The 17,370-nt window shown below is 45.6% G+C and overlaps 1 protein-coding gene across 10 annotated transcripts in view; it reads left to right on the forward strand.

Annotated features, from left to right (window-relative positions):
- Positions 1-16,477, forward strand: part of chd9 (chromodomain helicase DNA binding protein 9) — a 71,911-nt gene extending 55,434 nt beyond the window's left edge. For 5 of the 10 annotated variants that reach the window (XM_029252500.1, XM_029252501.1, XM_029252507.1 and 2 more), the window contains 16 exons: positions 1,547-1,636; positions 2,782-2,885; positions 4,563-4,680; positions 4,894-5,011; positions 5,261-5,309; positions 6,632-6,869; positions 7,229-7,434; positions 8,521-9,396; positions 10,095-10,255; positions 10,869-11,087; positions 11,831-12,005; positions 13,004-13,143; positions 13,274-13,498; positions 14,391-14,528; positions 14,616-14,720; positions 15,531-16,477. In XM_029252500.1, coding sequence (XP_029108333.1) covers positions 1,547-1,636; positions 2,782-2,885; positions 4,563-4,680; positions 4,894-5,011; positions 5,261-5,309; positions 6,632-6,869; positions 7,229-7,434; positions 8,521-9,396; positions 10,095-10,255; positions 10,869-11,087; positions 11,831-12,005; positions 13,004-13,143; positions 13,274-13,498; positions 14,391-14,528; positions 14,616-14,720; positions 15,531-16,433 — 3,865 coding nt within the window. In that variant the 3' untranslated portion in view covers positions 16,434-16,477. The remainder of the gene's footprint in view (positions 1-1,546; positions 1,637-2,781; positions 2,886-4,562; positions 4,681-4,893; positions 5,012-5,260; positions 5,310-6,631; positions 6,870-7,228; positions 7,435-8,520; positions 9,397-10,094; positions 10,256-10,868; positions 11,088-11,830; positions 12,006-13,003; positions 13,144-13,273; positions 13,499-14,390; positions 14,529-14,615; positions 14,721-15,530) is intronic. The other 5 variants (XM_029252503.1, XM_029252504.1, XM_029252508.1 and 2 more) reach the window with 3 other exon arrangements.
- The last annotated feature ends 893 nt before the right edge of the window (positions 16,478-17,370 follow it).

The raw sequence follows: 17,370 nt of genomic DNA on the forward strand, positions 1-17,370 counted from the left end.
CAAGGTCACTGGGCTTTTGAAACTGGGTCCAGGCTTGATCCAGTTTGTCTTTATCCTGAATGACCTGTGCATATTTACATTGATTTTTCCAGCAGACGCTCCTAAAGTGTGTTTCACAGGAGACAGAGAATGACAGATGTAGACATTCGATTGTGGGAGCACAGTCAACTTCTCCAGTATCACTATTTTTGTCTCTGGACCTGATTGGGGATACAAAAATGATTCAGCAGTTCTGAGGGACAGAAGAAGCTTATTACGCCACATCGGCGCAAAAAACTGAGAACCTACAGACTTCAGGTTTTGGACGTCTTGGGTGTGAAATAAGTTAGTGGTAATTAAAACAGGGACCCAGTCAAAATCACTGTCTTGTTTAGACATCCATCCTTATGAGATTATGGGTGATCATAAAGGTGACATGACTAGAGCTGCCAAGAAGAGTGTTTTGGGCTTTGCCAGTGTAGGGTATTACCTACATACCAGAGGAGCTTTTGGGTAAATTCCAACTGAATTCAGTGCATGAGTTGCAAGCAAGGCTGGCCATGTTTACCAACAGTGAGTCCACTCCCACAGAATTAAGTCATTCAGACTAATGAGAATGAACTGGGGCTCTCCAGGACTGAATTTCACGCCCACCGTTGCACAGCACTGTTAATTCTGTACCGTTATTTCTGCTGAGCGTTGCTGTCATGAAATGGCAGGAGCCGTATAGGAATAGCAAAACAAGCCCAAGAGGGATTCGTGCGAGTGTGGTTTGTATGGAAAGTTCCACATGGTTTGGCCTCTTGGACTCATACTTTGGCGTATGGTATCTATGCGGACTCAGCTGAGCTGTGCGCTTTCCCCAAGATTTTAGTGTTTCCTGGAACTGGGACACCTTTTTTTTTTTTTTTAACGTGTTTCAACGATGAGAACCATCCCTCAGTCCTGCAGTAAAGCAAAAAGGCACGCCATCGATTTCGCTTTTTTCTCTACGTGTGACTCGGAGTACGCTCACCCCCCACCCTTTCCTCGGTCTGTCACTGTGATGTATTGCTGTCATGACACCTAGAAGAGGCAGTGGGTGTTTCTATGGGCCTCATAGCTATAGTTGGAATGCCAACGCTGTTAGAGCGAAAGCCTTCAAGAGGTATTTGCCGCTAGCAAGTGAGAGAGCGGCTGAGGTGCTGGAGCGTGATGTAGGAGCTTATGGGAACAAGGGCAGGCCCCACGCACAGCCCGTCTCACTGTGCTCAAGGGGGCGGTACTGGAACAGTCTGTGGCCCTAGCTGTCGCCAAGGCAGCTCGCTTCTTCTGTTTCTCAAACATAATTAAACCCTTGGCTCCTTGTTCTCCACCGGAATTACACACAAGCAGTTCAGCACGAGGAGCAGGTCCCTGCATGCATTTCAGTACAAAAGGAGCTTGAGCACGAGCTCGTGTGTGTGGCCTCCGGTGACTTCCGCATCAGAAGAACCTGCTGAAATTGTTAGTGTAAGAGGATCCTACACGTTGCAGCTTTTAGCGGTGTGGAAATTGTCGCATGAATGCATTGTGTCTGTCTGTGCAGGGTTCTGCTCCGGGTTCGGATGCTGTACTACCTGAAACAGGAGGTGATTGGCAACCAGTCCCAGAAGGTCTTGGATGGGGTGGATTTCAAGTAAGAAATCTCTAAACTAAAGCTTATTTCTTCTAGTAAACATTGTGACTAGAAGTCTGTTCATAACTATATGTGTTCGTAAATCCAGACAGTTTCAAGTGACCTTTATCTCTAAATCACAATCAATAAAAGCTTAATAATACAGACATTCCACAGATTTATTCTTAGTTTGAGTTCTGTAAAAATTAAAATACCAAACAAAATTTAAAGGTAAGTAAAAATTTCGTACCATTTTCAGTAGCCGTTTCTTCTACGCAGGGTCACCATGTTCCACAGCCTGTCCCAGAAACATAATGCATATAGTGCCATGATAGGATGCCAGTCCATCACAAGATTTTTATTATCTTTAACTTGAAACATTAAAATCTACTTTAAAATTTGAAAAAAAATAATAGATAAACCCCATATACAATGCTGATTGTCATCTGATTCAGCATGTAAACATGTTTCCAGTACAATTTAAAAAAGTGTGCTGCAAAGACTTTGTTTTAACATTTGGGTGTTTGTATTACGATGTGAATATATTTTTAGCTTATTTTAAAACAGACTACTGAAGAACATCAAATGGAAAATAAACTTAGAAATGTTTATATCTTCAAAAAAATCATGTAAAAAATGGTAACACAAGAACCCAGTATAAAGTAGAGACAAAAACCATTATATAAACTAAGGTCTTTAAGTGTTCTTGTTGGAGAATTTAAAATTATGTAACATCTTTGTCTTTCTTTGTTAATGATCCAAAACCTACACGTGAAAAACTTTTCAACCATATTAGTCTAAAAATTACTGCTTTCACACATTCCCCCTCCCCGCTGTGATGTTTAGTTTTATGCTTTGATAACGACTTGGAAATTATGTAGAACACGGCAGATGCACTCCACTACACATCTTAATGCTGTGCCTTTAGAGATCCACCGTTCAGGAGGAGCAAGCATGACAGTGTCCCTCTGGTGGCGTGTCAGAGATAGAGGTTGCGTTCAGTGGGGCGACGCTTCACGGGGGGAGAGCTGCTGGAGGAGGATTGGAAGCAGCTGTTAAAGTTGTTAAATACCGTTGCCTCATGCAAATCCAGCTGAAAAGCTCATGTGAAGCTGAGCCCTGAATTTGTCTGTCTGTCTCCCATCCTTTGGCATTCCTGTCCTCAGCGAGATTGAGATCTGGGTTCCGGAGCTGGATCACTCGGAGCTACCGGCTCTTTGGTGGGATGCAGATGCAGACAAGTGCCTCTTGTTGGGGGTCTATAAACACGGTGAGTCATCACTTCTAAAACATGCTTTCTTTCACACTCCCTTCGTGAATGACATTTAACATTTGCATTCATTTAGCTGGCGCCTTTCTCCAAAGCAACTCTCAATGATAAACTACGAAATTATTTACTCGTTTATACAGCTGGCTAATGTTTACTCTATCAATTCAGGGTAAGTACCTCGATGAAGAGGGGTGCTACAGCAGGAGGTGGGATTCAAACCAGGGCCGTTCCAGTGCAAGACAGCAGCTCTAACAAGTGTGACTTTTACCTACTCAGACAGCTCTCACCAAAGTTATGTACCCAGCACTGCAGTGTAATGGCAGTTCCTCTTGTACAACTAGTCTGCCTCTGTCTCATACATTTACAAATTATCAAACATTTACATTACATTTATTCATTTAGCTGATGCTTTTCACCAAAGCGACTTACAATGTTAAGGTTACAATTACTTATCCATTTATACAGCCGGGTAATTTTACTGGAGCAATTTAGGGTAAGTACCTTGCTCAAGGGTACTACAGCAGGACCTGTGACCTTTGGGTCCAAAGGCAGTTGCTCTAACCACTACGCTACCAGCTGTCCCTACCAGCTGCTTCCAACCCTCCGTTTAGCAGACGCTTTTGTCCAAAGCGATGTACATCTCAGCGAAGTACAATTTATGCATTACATTAAGAGAAGGAGACATAGATGCAGACATGAAAGTCTCAAGCAAACCTAGTTTGTTCCCTACCACTTGCTACACCGAGGTTCACCGTTCAAGTAGGTACATAAGACACAGGATAGACAAATTCCGATACCCTCCCACCAATTTTTTTTTTTATTATAAAGTATTATAAGATACACAAATGAGCAAGTACAATGCCAGAGTAATGGCTGAATAAAGGTTGTATCTGGGGATACTTATGGAGTTACGATGCGTGAACAGTTACACCATAAATGAGCTGGAGAGATCTTGGGTGAAGTGGATCTGGAAAATGTGGGTTTTCAGACCCTTCTTGAAAATAGACAGAGTTTCCGCAGTTCTGAGTGACAGGGGAAGGTCATTCCACCGCAATGGACCCAGACTTGAGAGCCTCCGAGCTTTGCCTTTCGTGCGTGGGAACACCAAGCAAGCAGAAGTAGACGAGTGAAGGGGCCTGGCTGGGGTGTAGCGGTTGAAGTCTTGTAAATAGCTGGGAGCAGTTCTATTGATGCATTTGTACACAGTGACCAGGGTTTTGAATTTGATTCAGGCAGCTATAGGAAGCCAGTGCAGAGAAATGAGTAGAGGAGGTACATGGGAGTGCTTTGGCAAATCAAACACAACTCGTGCAGCAGCATTCTGTAGAAGCTGCAGAGGTTTGATGGCATTAGTAGGAAGGCCAAACAGGAGAGAGTTGCAGTAGTCCAGACGGGACATCACCATGGCCTGGACAAGTAGTTGGGTGGAGTCAGTAGTGAGGTAGGAACGGATCCTTCGAATATTATGCAGGATGCATCTGCAGGACCAGGTTGTGGCTTCAATGTGTTGAGATATGTTGCTACATTACTACTTTCTCTGGAATATGTTGGTTCATGGAAGAGAGCTGTGGAGGGTCAGAATAAGACCAATAGCTTAGTGCCCCTTTTCAATACCTACGATTTGGCCCAATTTGGCCCAAGTCACACTCACGGGCCCCTGCTGTTTTGTACCCGCAGGATACGAGAAGTACAACACGATCCGTGCAGACCCAGCTCTTTGCTTCCTGGACCGTGTGGGCCGGCCTGACGAGAAAGCTATCGCTGCCGAGCAGCGCGCCAATGACTTCATAGACGGGTACGCCTCGCCGCCACCCATGTCCGAATCCTGTGGCAGCTGATGTCTGGCGGTATTGTTAATTACAAGTTGAGATACGATTTAAAAAAAAAAAGTACGTTGACACTGTAAAGTCTGTAACTGCCAAGAGGTCAGGTTCAGAACCAGCAAGCACATGCCTGTCCTGGAACTAAGTCTGAGAATCCTCTTATAATGGTTTTGTTGATTGTAAAGCTTGAAAGAAGGATGTGAGATCGTGATGTGTGACCTGGAGCTGGTGCGGTCTCTGCACAGGGACGTGGACGATCCGGAATACAAGCCTGCTCCTGCGTTACTCAAGGACGATATGGAGGTAAGAGTGTAACTAACAGTGAACAGGCATGTTTCCAGTGTGCTAAACAGTTAAATATATATAGTACATAATTCCACATTGGGATGAAATGTGTAATTATTGGGATAAAATGTCCAGTCTGAGGGAGTGGCCTGAATATGAAGTTGCATGTTAAAACAAAATGTGAACATTCTATCTAAAGTGTGATAATTTTGACACGAACGTATGTATGATGACGATATGTGCCATGTCATTCATGTGTTCCCACAGGATGATGCCTCCTCTTCTGGAGACTTGGTCATCACTGATGCTGCTGGAGGTAAGTCTCATTTTGCCCATCCAAGTTAAGGAGAACCATTAGTCGCGGTGTGGTTGTATAATGATTTATTTATGAAGTTGGATTGATTTATGTACTTCACCTCGCCGGAGATCCTGAACAGCAGCTTGCACCTCCTTTTCAAAGCTCCTTTAAGCTGTGTTGTCAGTATTGCTGCTATTTGGAGATGAGACAAAATATTATTATTAAATAATAATAATAATAATATTCACGGGCAGCTTCAGGCATTTAGGTGTAGTGCTTTGAGCTACTGCCTTTGGACCAAAGGTCACAGGTTTGAATCCTACCCCTGGCTGTGGTACTTGAGCAAGGTACTTAAATTGCCTAACCTAAATTGCTCCAATAAAATTACCCAGCTGTATAAATGGGTAAATAATTGTAAGTTGCTTTGGAGAAAAGTGACAGCTAAATGAATAAATAAATGTAAATGTAATATTTAGAACCTGTTAACTGAGTTCATGTTTCAGCCTTCTTTCGGGTGTAATTTGTGGTGTCATATATCACAAGCTCAAATAGGATGGATAGGTGGGTGGGAACTTTATCGATTGTGAAGGAACAGCAACAGCATACATACATACAGTGTAGTGACGGACACGGGAAAAAAATGAAAATCATGATATATAATTTAATTAAAGAAAAAACCTAATGTTAATGAATCTTTGCATATTGAAGTCCCTTACATTATTGATCATACTGAGCTTTAATGAGAGCACAAATACACTGTTCCTGTTCAGAATTGTGTGAAAATCTTTTACATTTATTTATTTAGCAGACCCTTTTCTCCAAAACACTTTCCAATGAACTCTGTGTTGTATTGCCAGCCCACACAGCTTATTCACCAAGGTGACTTATGCTGCTACATACACTACTTACAATGGGTCACTCGTCCATACGTCAGTGGAACACACTCTCCTTGTCACTCACACACTACGGGTGAACCTGAACAGGATGTCTTTGGAGTGTGGGAGGAAACCGGAGCACCCAGAGGAAACCCATGCAGACGGGGAGAACAAGCAAACTCCTCACAAACTGAGTGGGGAGCGAACCCATGTCCTCTCGCATCACCAAGGCACTGTGAGACAGCAGCGCTACTCACTGTGCCACCGTGTTGCCATACTTTACTTTTCAGATTTAATTTTTTAGGGGAAAATTTAAAAACGAATTATTTTTACAACCTGATTGACTGTGTAGAGGATACATCTCCATTGTTGAAGGCCTTTGGACTCAGTAACATCGTAGGGTGTAGAACTGAAGACCTGTGTGGATTATACAGTAGCATATAGCATTTATCTGTTCTTTCCCAGAAGGGGGGGCAGTTTCGGAAGGGAACTCAGTGTACTGGCCCCCACCCTCTGCCCTGACGGCTCGCCTGCGCCGCCTGATCACTGCCTCCCAGCGCTACACAAAGAGCCGCCAGATCCTCCACATCCACCAAGCCCAACAAACCCTGCCGGCCCCATCCTGTGTCCTGCTGCCCCCTTCCCTAACGCTCACCGACCCCCTCAATCCCAAGATGGCTGCCAAGATGGAGCGTCAACAGAGGTTGGTCCATAAGAGCTGTCCTGTAGACTTCAGGCCCACCTCCTTGTCTAGGGAGAGTGCACTTCTCAGGCAGACTCTCCTTTTCATTTTGGTCACCTTTTGCCCCATTTCTTTCTGATCTAGTCCTAGTAAATTACTTTTACCACGTCTCTCATAAAATGCAGCACCTAAACCAACTTGCAAGGGAAGGACACATTCACACGATCCCTTTAATGTGTACATTGGATTACAAGTTTCATCAGGTGATGGATCACGCTGTTCTCCCGCTTCAGCCCACTAACCTTTACTCACCCAGCTGATAACTAGTGCCTGTTAAGCATCTCTTTGTCTATCTTCCACACCTGCCGATCTTCCTTCAGATGGACCAGACGAGAAGAGGCTGACTTCTACCGTGTGGTGTCCACATTTGGCGTGGTGTTTGACCCCGACGCAGCCCGCTTTGACTGGACCAAGTTCAGGGCCATGGCACGCCTGCACAAAAAGACGGATGAGAGCCTGCAGAAGTACCTATGTGCCTTCACGGCGATGTGTCGGAGAGTGTGCCGCCTGCCAGCGCAGGACAGCGGTGAGTGGCCACATCATGTAATGTCGCTGTCACACTCGTTTCATGCAGTTCTTGTAAAGGTCGTTACACTGGGTGCTTAACTTGTAAACAGTCAAGATTGAAAGTCTGTTTGTCACTCACTCGTTACTTTGCACTGTCAGTGACTTTTAGTATCTTTGCAGTCTATAAGATGAATATATATATCCCACTTCCTATTAATGGCTTAGGTTCTATAAAAACCTCAAAGCTAAACTAATTTTTTTTTTTAATAGTGTGAGATGTTTTCATCCATTTTCAATAGTGACTTCAAGTGGGGGGTCATGGTGGTTTCTAAAATGTTGGGTGTTACAAATTCTTTGTAAGACTTTCCATTTTAACATTCTTGTCAATTTTAAAACTAAGTTAAATTAAAAATGTTGTCTACACAAACACCTATTTAGTGTATATTGTTGGCAAATTCATTGCATTACCATGTGCGACGTCTCTCCCGTTATCTACACTCAGAAACACCAGACACGGGCTGCAAATATTAGACGTGAGAGAGTGAAGCTGGAACCCATAACCTGAGTACATTTTCCTTCCAGTTTACATTTACGTTTATTTAGCAGATGCAGCAGATGCAGTTGCTCCAAAGTGACTTCCAATGAGCTCTGTTATCAGCCCACACACCTTATTCACCAAGGTGACTTACACTGCTAGATACACTGCTTACACTGGGTCACTCATCCATACATCAGTGGAACACACTCTCTCTGTCACTCACACAGATACTCACCCAGTGGGTAATTTCTAGTAACCAATCCAACTGAAAAGCATATCTTTGAACTTCACACTGAAGATGGAAACATGTCTTTTTCACTATGCAAAAGGCAGAAATGATAAACTCGAGTGCAAAGAAATGTAATGAAAATGCAAATAAAAATAAACTGCAAAATGTTTATATTTTTGAAAACTTATGGATGTTCAAAACTCGGAAAAGCCAGTGTAACTCCAAAGAATGAAAAGGTTAAACAAAACCAGTTTAAGTGTATTAGATGCCTGCTTCGTTCCAGATGGTGTGATTTGTTGGTTTGTTCATGTCTCTGGTGTGGTGTGCTTTCCCCGCAGATTTTGTGGACCCCTCTATCTCCATCCAGCCAATCACAGAGGAGCGTGCATCGCGCACTCTCTACCGCATCGAGCTGCTGCGTAAGGTGCGAGAGCAGGTGCTGCGACACCCACAGTTGTACGATCGCCTGACGCTGTGTCAGCCGGGGCCGGACCTGCCCGTATGGTGGGAGCCAGGGCGCCACGATCGGGACCTGCTGATCGGGGCAGCCAAGCATGGCGTCAGCCGGACAGACTACCACATCCTGCGCGACCCCGAGCTTGGCTTCACGGCAGCTCAGCGCAATTACAGCCAGCAGGCTAGCGGTCCGGGGCGTGCTTCTGCAGCGCTGCTCGTGCCCCAGTGCCACGGCCCGGCAGCAGGCAACACACCAGCTGGGCCGCCCCGCAATCCCGACACCCAGGTGGAACAAGATGACGCAGTACACAAGGAGGAGCCCACGTCAGGGGACGAGAGTGATGGCAAGGAGCAGCCCGAGCACTGGAGTCCGCCATCAGGACCCCCCACCCCGACTGGCCTGAACGACAAGGCAGTTTCTGCCAAAGAAGAGAGCGAGAGACGCATGGTGGCAGCACGGACCAAACCCCTCACACCCAATTCAGGGGCCAAGAAACAGAAGAAGGCGAGCAAACGGAGTCGCAGGGAAACGCCCAGGGGCTCCGCTTCCGACTCTGATTCAGACGGCTCCTCGTCCTGTTCCTCCTCCCGCTCCTCCTCTTCCTGCTCCTCCTCATCATCCTCCTGCTCACGCTCCAGTTCCAGCTCGTCTTCCTCGTCCTCCTCCTGCTCCTCAGGCTCCTCCTCTTCCTCCTCGTCTTCCTCGTCGTCCTCCTCCGAGGACAGTGAGAGTGAGGAAGAGGGAGGCGCAGAAAGAGGTGAGTGCTTCTAATGTAGTTCCAGATAAGTTCTGTTGCTCTCCTGCTTTCCATCAAAGGCATCCCTCTGTTACAGTCATCATCAGCATCAATTCTGTGACAGGTGTCACCCAGTCCAGATCCAAAGTATCCTGGAGCAGTGGAGTTAATAGATAATGGACATGTTCACTCCTCTGTGACTGTTGGATGGATGGATATAGGTAGACAGACAGTCCAATGGATATCAATAGATAAACAGAAATACAGATGTCCATAAATAGGGCAGATATGTAGATAAAAAGATACCAACTTTACTGGTCCCAAAGAATAAAAAAAAAAAAAAAAAAAAAAAACTGCACAAGGCTACAGCAGCATACATACAACAACAAAGTGACAGACACATTGGAGTATTGCTGGACTAAATAATAAATTAAACATACGCAACGAATAGTAGAAAACATAGGCAGTAGACGTGAATAAGTATTTAAAAAAGAGAAAGAGAAACCAGTACAAGTCAGGCAGTAAGAGGTCAGTACCCCCACATTCAACCCCCCAGCAGCCTGAGGACTTATTATAAAACCCGATCGCTCATTTGCTATTTTTTTTTTTTTTTTTTTTTTTTTTTAAAAAGAAAGGGAAACGCACAAAGTGCTGCTTCAAAAAGTTGTGTTTCCAGTGTATGTGAGGTGTGTTTCTAGCTTTTGAGCGGTCTGTTGTAGTGCCACCGGTCGCCAACGTGAAGGGCTTCGACGAGGACAGCGCAGCCTCCCTCAGCACCACACAGGATGAAACCCAAGACAGCTACCTCACCGAGAATGGCCTACCATCCTCCAACCCTTTCCAGGGGGGTTATATGCTCGCTGCCTCCTACTGGCCAAAGGTAGTGACACATGGCTGGATGCTGCACCGAATTGTTTTGTCGCTAAATAAAGTACAGAAAAGTGTTTGTTTTCAGTTAATAATGATGGTACTGTACCCAGTTACACCCTGGAGTGTTCTTTGTAGCCTTGGTTGTTAGGCTTTTTAGGTTTCAGTAGAGGCAGTATATTTACATTTATTTGTTTAGTGGACACTTTTTTCCAAAGTGACTTAGTGTTAATCTACTTAAAATCATTTACCCCTTTATGCAGCTGGGTAATTATTGCTGAAGCAATTAGGGTAAGTACTTTACTCATGGGTACTACAGCCAGAGGTAAGATTCGAACCTGCAACCTTTAGGGCCAACGGCAGCAGCTTTAACCACTACGCTACCAGCTGTCCCCAAAGTGGCTTACTGTGTTTAGCTGCTTACAGTTACTTTATCCATTTATACACACGGATAATTTTTTGGGAGCAAATGCTGGAGGTGGATCCGAACCTGCAACCTTTGGGTTCAAAAGCAGCAGCTCTAACCATTATACTACCAGTTGTGTAGTATATGCTAAGCATGTCAATAAAAAAATTTTTTTTTTACATATATGAAAAAATTTATATTTCCGCTCATGTCCTCATAGGACCGTGTCATGATCAACCGACTGGACAGCATCTGCCAGGTAGTTCTGAAGGGGGTTTGGCCAACAGCAAGGCGTGTCTACGAGGGGAACATGGTGTCCTACACCACCAAGCTGCTAGATCGCCCCAGTGGCCCCCGAGAGGACCCCTCTGCATCTCCTCACAGGTCAAAGGTGAAGAAGCATGTCCCAGAAAAGGAGTTTTCAGTGACAATCAGTGACGTATGTTTATTTTTTTGTTTTTTTTTTATTATTATTTTTTAAATTTCTGCTAGGGTGTGCCTGCAAGCTTCCAGTTTTTTGGCTGTTTTTCTTCTTTTTTTTTTTTTTTTTTTTTTTTTGCCTCACATGGCTTCCTAGAGTGGCAAACTTGCCCCATGAGTCTGTATGCATCAAAAGTGAGTTGAACAGTTGAAGAAATGATGAATATAAGGATTCCAGTGTTTCTCTGTGTCTTTGGGCATGTGTGCTGACTAACAGTGCTAATAGGCTGCTACAGTGCCTGCTTTCCTTGCACTCAAAAGTGCATCTTTAACACAAGTTGCAGGTCACAGGTGAAAGTATATAACTGTAGATCTCAAACCAGCAACCACTTTTCTCAGTAAACGTTGCAGTAATTTAGTGGCTCTTGGGATTAGTATGGAAGAAAAATAGTGAACTGTGCTGAGAATTGAGCGGCAGTCCTTTAGCCTCAAAAGAATAACATTTAAACCACCAAATGGCAGAGGCCAAATTCTGCGCCAGTCTGATTCTGCATACAGTTACAATATTTGGCAAAGAGACCAGAGTTTTAGAGCATAGAAATGCGCTGAATGGCCTCCACATGTCTCACATTTCTGTTCTCATCTTCCTGTTTCGGTCACTGAGTGCCGCTAACACAGTTCAGAGCAGTACAGTGTACCCCGCACGCTGTCTGGGTACCACTGCCTCCCCAGTAGTCCTGTAATGTACATTCTCTGTCACAGGAAGGGGGCCTCAAGCTCACGTTCCAGAAGCAGGGTGGTCCCCAGAAGCGGCCCCTGGAGGCAGAGGAGGGGCCCCTAGCTCAGCAGCAGTATCTGGCCCGCCTGCAGGAGCTACAGAGTGCCTCGGAAGCCAGCCTGGCTGATTTCACCAATCCACAGTCTGTCCCACCCCAAGGTGCGTCACTCCAAACAGGGAGCCAGTTGTCATTCTCTTAGGGGCACTAGGACCCTGGGAGATTTGGCTTAGCACCAGTGTGAGTGATTTGACTACAGAATGATATTTAAGTAAAGGGCAGTATGGTCGAACAGCAGGAAGTGCTGATGCCTCAGACCTCCTGAGCTTGGGGTTTGAATATGGCCTCGAACCTGGCTAAGTCTGTATGTGATCTGCATGTTTTCCTTTTTTCACTTGGGTTTTCTCCCACAGTCCTAAGACATGTGTTTCAGGTGGATCCATGGCTATACGCAGTGTGTGTGTGTCTGTGTCTGTGTCTGAGATTGCCCTGTGATGGACCGGTGTCCTGTTCAGAGCGTACCCTGCCTCACACCCTATGGCTCCAGGATAGGCTGTGGACCATCACCTGACTTATACAAGCACTTTTTGATAATCAGTGAAATGAGTAAATGCTGTAGTAAAGAGAACCTGGTAATTAACCTGAATTGCTGTAGTAAAGTATTAATCTAAGTATTGAACTTGGGAAACTAGTGTATATGTAACAAGGTTATTTGATATAATTTATTTAAAAAAAATGTAGAATACATATCTTGTGTGTCAAATTTTAATTAAGTTAATGAATTGGTTCATTAAATGCATCAATTTACATTTATTTGTGTGGCACTTTTCTGCAAAGCAACTTCCAACAAACTCTATGTAGTGTTATCAGCCCACACACCTTATTGACTTACACTGCTAGATACACTACAATGTGCCACTCATCCATACATCAGTGGAACATACTCTCTCTATCATTCACACACTATGGGTGAACCTGAACAGCATGTCTTTGGACTCTGGGATGAAACCAGAGCACCTGGAGGAAATCCATGCAGCTCTACACAATTAATTATGAACAAAAAGGAAAAGGGAATACAATTCTCCTGTTTATCTTTCATGTTGCTGAGCTCTGCAGGCTGGTTTTGGCTCTGGTGTCAGGCAGTGCTGTGTGTTTGCAGGTCCCACAGGGCAGATGAGGCTCAACGGAGCCCTGGATGGTCAGCCAGCGCTGAAGAAAAGAAGGGGCCGGCGGAAGAATGTGGAGGGCGTGGACTCGCTGCTCGCAAACAAGAGCAGAACCCCTGCACTGTCAGACCATGTAAGACCTGCATCTGCTTATGTGTGCTTGTCGGTGTGTATGCACGCCACACTTTGGCTCAGAGCACTCTTACAACCCTATAAGCAAAGCTGTATCTAATTACCTATATCTTACTGTATCTCCATCTCAGGCGACTCAGGCCTGGTGTGGCAGTGCCCAGACTACCCCCTCTGTGCCCTCCCTGTTGGCATACGGTCACACCCAGGTCCCAGTGGATGCTGAGAGCAGGGTCCCCGTCATCAACCTAAAGGACGGCACCCGCCTGGCTGGGGAAGACGCCCCCAAGAGGAAGGATCTGGAGCAGTGGCTGAAGGAGCACCCAGGATTTGTCGCAGATGTGGGGGCGTATATCCCTGTGAGTTGCCCCTCCTTGTCTCCTGCAACCCCTGTCAGTGCAGTAAAGGGGTTCTGCGTCCCACATTTCCATTCAAGAGATGCCTGCTTAATTTGTATAAGGATAGACATTAGTCAAAATAGTGAGGGTGTCAAGCTGCTAGTTACACCAATTAAACTGTGGGAATGTGAGAAGACAGTCTGTCCTTGATTGACACAGAGAGCCCCCTGAAGTGTGTAATGTGCTTTGAATGCTCCTGTTTCCTCCATTTTGGAATACAGGTGACCCTTGACTTGCGTTACTTACGACCCCCTGGACTTACGACGGCCATGCCTATAACTTTAGTATATTATTTGAATCCTGACACTTGGTCGTAATGCTCTATTTGCTTTCCGATAACATCAGCTGACCATGCTGCTACAAGGCACCATATTTCTTATTACCTAAGTGTGTCTACCAGTAATTGCATTTTTATTCAGTTTTTTGTTAAATTCACAGAACATTTCATTCATTGCTTTTTTTCTTTTAAATAGTGAGCAAGTGAGAAGAGTTTTCTGTTGGTGCAGAAAAGAAAAGGCAAAAGAACACATTTAGAAATGACAGTGAACATAATAGATTGCATGAAAATATAATACTGTCCTGTATTTACATTATTAATTTATATTAGTGTCTTTAGGGGAAATAATGTGTGAAATTTGTGAAAAAAGTAATGAAAAATAACAGCCCTATTATAAAACATAGGATTTGAGTGTATTGTTTGTCCTAATGGCTCATACAATACAGTATTACAGGATTTTTGACTTATGACAGGGTTGGTGGAACAGAACCATGTAAGTCAAGGACCACCTGTAGTTGCAAATGTCCCACATATTCATGTTTGACTCGCTGCCCCCAAACCCACTTCTCACCGCAGGGCGTCAGCAGGATGCAGTTTCCAGACGGGCGGCCCAAACAAAAAAGGCATCGCTGTCGTAACCCCAACAAGATCGACGTGAACAGCCTGACAGGGGAGGAGCGCGTGCAGATCATCAACAGGAGGAACGCCAGGAAGGTGAGTGAGGCCTCCTGTAATGCTCCAACCCCTCGCCTCAGCCAGCTCTTCCTCCGGGCTCTCCTAATGCTTCGTTTCCACCCACAGGTGGGTGGTGCCTTTGCACCCCCGCTGAAAGACCTGTGCCGCTTCCTCCAGGAGAATCCAGAGTACGGTGTGCCCCCGGAGTGGGCCGACGTGGTGAAGCAGTCGGTGAGTGCCTTGGAAGCACACACCCGGCCTTAGTCATATTCTGGCTGTGTACATTTACTTATATTTTTCTGCAAATCATTGTGCAATTCTAAGCAAACGAGCATTTCAGCAACACATGAAAAGCTTTACACAGATTGTTGAAGCACAGTCAGCTTGTCGGCACACATTACACAAGTAGCTATACGTGGAACTGATAGGAAGTGCAGGATGATTGTCACAGATGGTTAGTTGCAAAATCATGGAGCACTTAGGAGACCAGGAGAGAAGTGGATTTGAAAGACCAAGATTTGGAGACACTTCTTTAATGCTGGGAGGGATTTGGCTGCTCTGAGGGATAGTGGGATCTCTTTCCACCACATCAGAGCAAAAACTGAGAACCTTCAGACTTTCCATCTAAGACCTCTTGTGATTGGGACAACCAAGGGGCCAGAGGTGGAGGAGCACATCTCTCTTGTTAGGTTGTCAGGGGTGATCAAGCCCTGTATGTATCAGGGAGCAGATCCTTTGACTGTCTTCTGGACCATAACTGGGGTGCGGAACTTGACGCAGGCACCTGCAGAAAGCCCGTGGAGAGAGATGAGGGGGGCGATGCATCACTTTGGCAGGTCAAACACAACTCGTGTCGCGGTTTTCTGGATTAACTGTAAGAATTTAAACATAAGAAGAAGTAAACATGTAGGGGGCTTCAGATAATCTGTTTGGGTCAGACTGATGTGCTCAGACTGACAAAATGAGGCAACAGAAAGACCAGGCAGGAAACAGTCACAAAAATAAAGGAGTTTGATAATGTGTATTCTCTCCTCCCATCAGGGCTACCTGCCAGAAAGCATGTTTGATCGCATCCTGACGGGGCCAATTGTCCCAGAGGAGGTCAGCCGGCGTGGCCGACGGCCCAAGAGCATGCTGGCTAAGGCTGCTGCGGCGTCAGGTGGCACTGGTGCCCCCCCTCTTGGCCTGAACCCTCTGCTGACCAACGGGCTGCTTCCAGGTATGGACCTGTCCAGTCTGCAGGCCCTGCAACAGAACCTCCACAGTCTGCAGTCCCTGCAGCTGAGCACCGGCCTCATGGGCCTGCAGGGCGACACCAGCAACTTGGCGGCCATGTTCCCGATGATGCTCTCAGGCATGGCGGGTCTGCCGAACCTTCTTGGTGTCAGTGGCCTGCTGAGCAAGGGCCAGGAAGGACCGGCAGGCACTGAAAATGGAAATAAAGGCAGTGATGGGAGTGATGGCGGTTCCAAGGCTCCGCCCCTTAATACACCGCAGACCTCGGACAGCAAAGGTGAAAGGACAGAGGGCCAAACTGACGACACCCCTGCCTCCAGCAGTACCGCTCCACGTAGTGCTTCTACCGCAGCAGCTGCAGGCACTGCATCCGGCTCTCCGCTGGCCATCAACTCGCTGCTCTTGTCCAGTGTGTTGTACCCAGGCGTGCTGCTCGCTCCAGGCCTTAACCTCCCCTCGACCACTGCGTCTCAGCCTGACCAGCAGCCACAGAGCACTCAGAACAAGCGCTCTCCGTCAGGGGATGTGTCCCAGGAGGTGGGGCCAGCAAAGGGGGAGGAGTCAGGTGAGGAGGAGGAGGAGGAGGAATCTGTTGAGCAGAAGGAGAACAGCGGGGCAGAGGGCTCTGATAAAGTAGAGTCTTCATCATCTGAGTCAGACAGCACCTCTTCATCGTCAGAGGATTCAGACTCCAGCGATGAAGACTGAGTGTTTCCCCTTTCAAATGTATATATACAGATATATTAATTATTCTGCACTTGCATTGTGATTTTCTTTTTTTGTAAATATGAAACTAAAGTGTTGTGTAATAAAGAAAAAATAAGAAAAAAAGCTATCTAGAGAAACTGAAATTAATTTTCAGTGTTTTGTTTAAAGGTACAATATTGTTTTGAGACATTTTGCATGTCAAAAACTTTTAGATTTCTGAAATTTGTGAAATTGTATTACACAATGATGTACAATTGCAACAAAAGGAAAGCAAAGGCATTATTGTTCTAATCATGTTGGGATTTAATTTTATTAAAAAAATAAATTAATGCTCATGCTGAGCTGTACATTTAATATATTTGGAGTGGGGGAAGAAACTTTATACATTTTTTGATTTAATTTGTAAATAATTTTCCAGGTTTCAGGACACTTATTATTTACAGCTTTGGAATAGTCAGCAATAACTCGGGCAGCTAATGAATGTTATAGAAGCTGTAGATTGTGCTTGTCGGCCGTTTCTGCTCAGAGCTCCGATGAGGCACACCGCCGCCGTTCAACACGCACCCCTCTCGGTCACAGTCTCCCGCCGCCCGGCCCCCATCGGTGCAGCTCCTCAGCTCCACTGACTCCAAACCGCCTTGGAAGAAAAGAGAAAAAAAAAAAGCCACGTTACACTGGACACGTGTCTTTGTGTGTGTGTGTGTGTGTGTGTGTGAGAATGTGAGAATGTGAGTGAACGTGAGCTGAACACACCGTAGACACGGTTTAGCCATAGGAACGGGCCTGTTAACGCCGAGCTACGCTTTGCCCGTGAAACACATGCGGTGGGCAAAGTGTGCTTTGGCGAGCCTGTGACTAGCAAACGAGCGCTAACTCCTTTAGTTGTACATTGCTGAGAAACTTCCCTTTCAGGTAGAACAAGGTGTCAAAGGCCCAT

The sequence above is a fragment of the Scleropages formosus genome, chromosome 5, assembly GCF_900964775.1.
Source record: "Scleropages formosus chromosome 5, fSclFor1.1, whole genome shotgun sequence".
Classification (NCBI taxonomy): Eukaryota; Metazoa; Chordata; class Actinopteri; order Osteoglossiformes; family Osteoglossidae; genus Scleropages; species Scleropages formosus.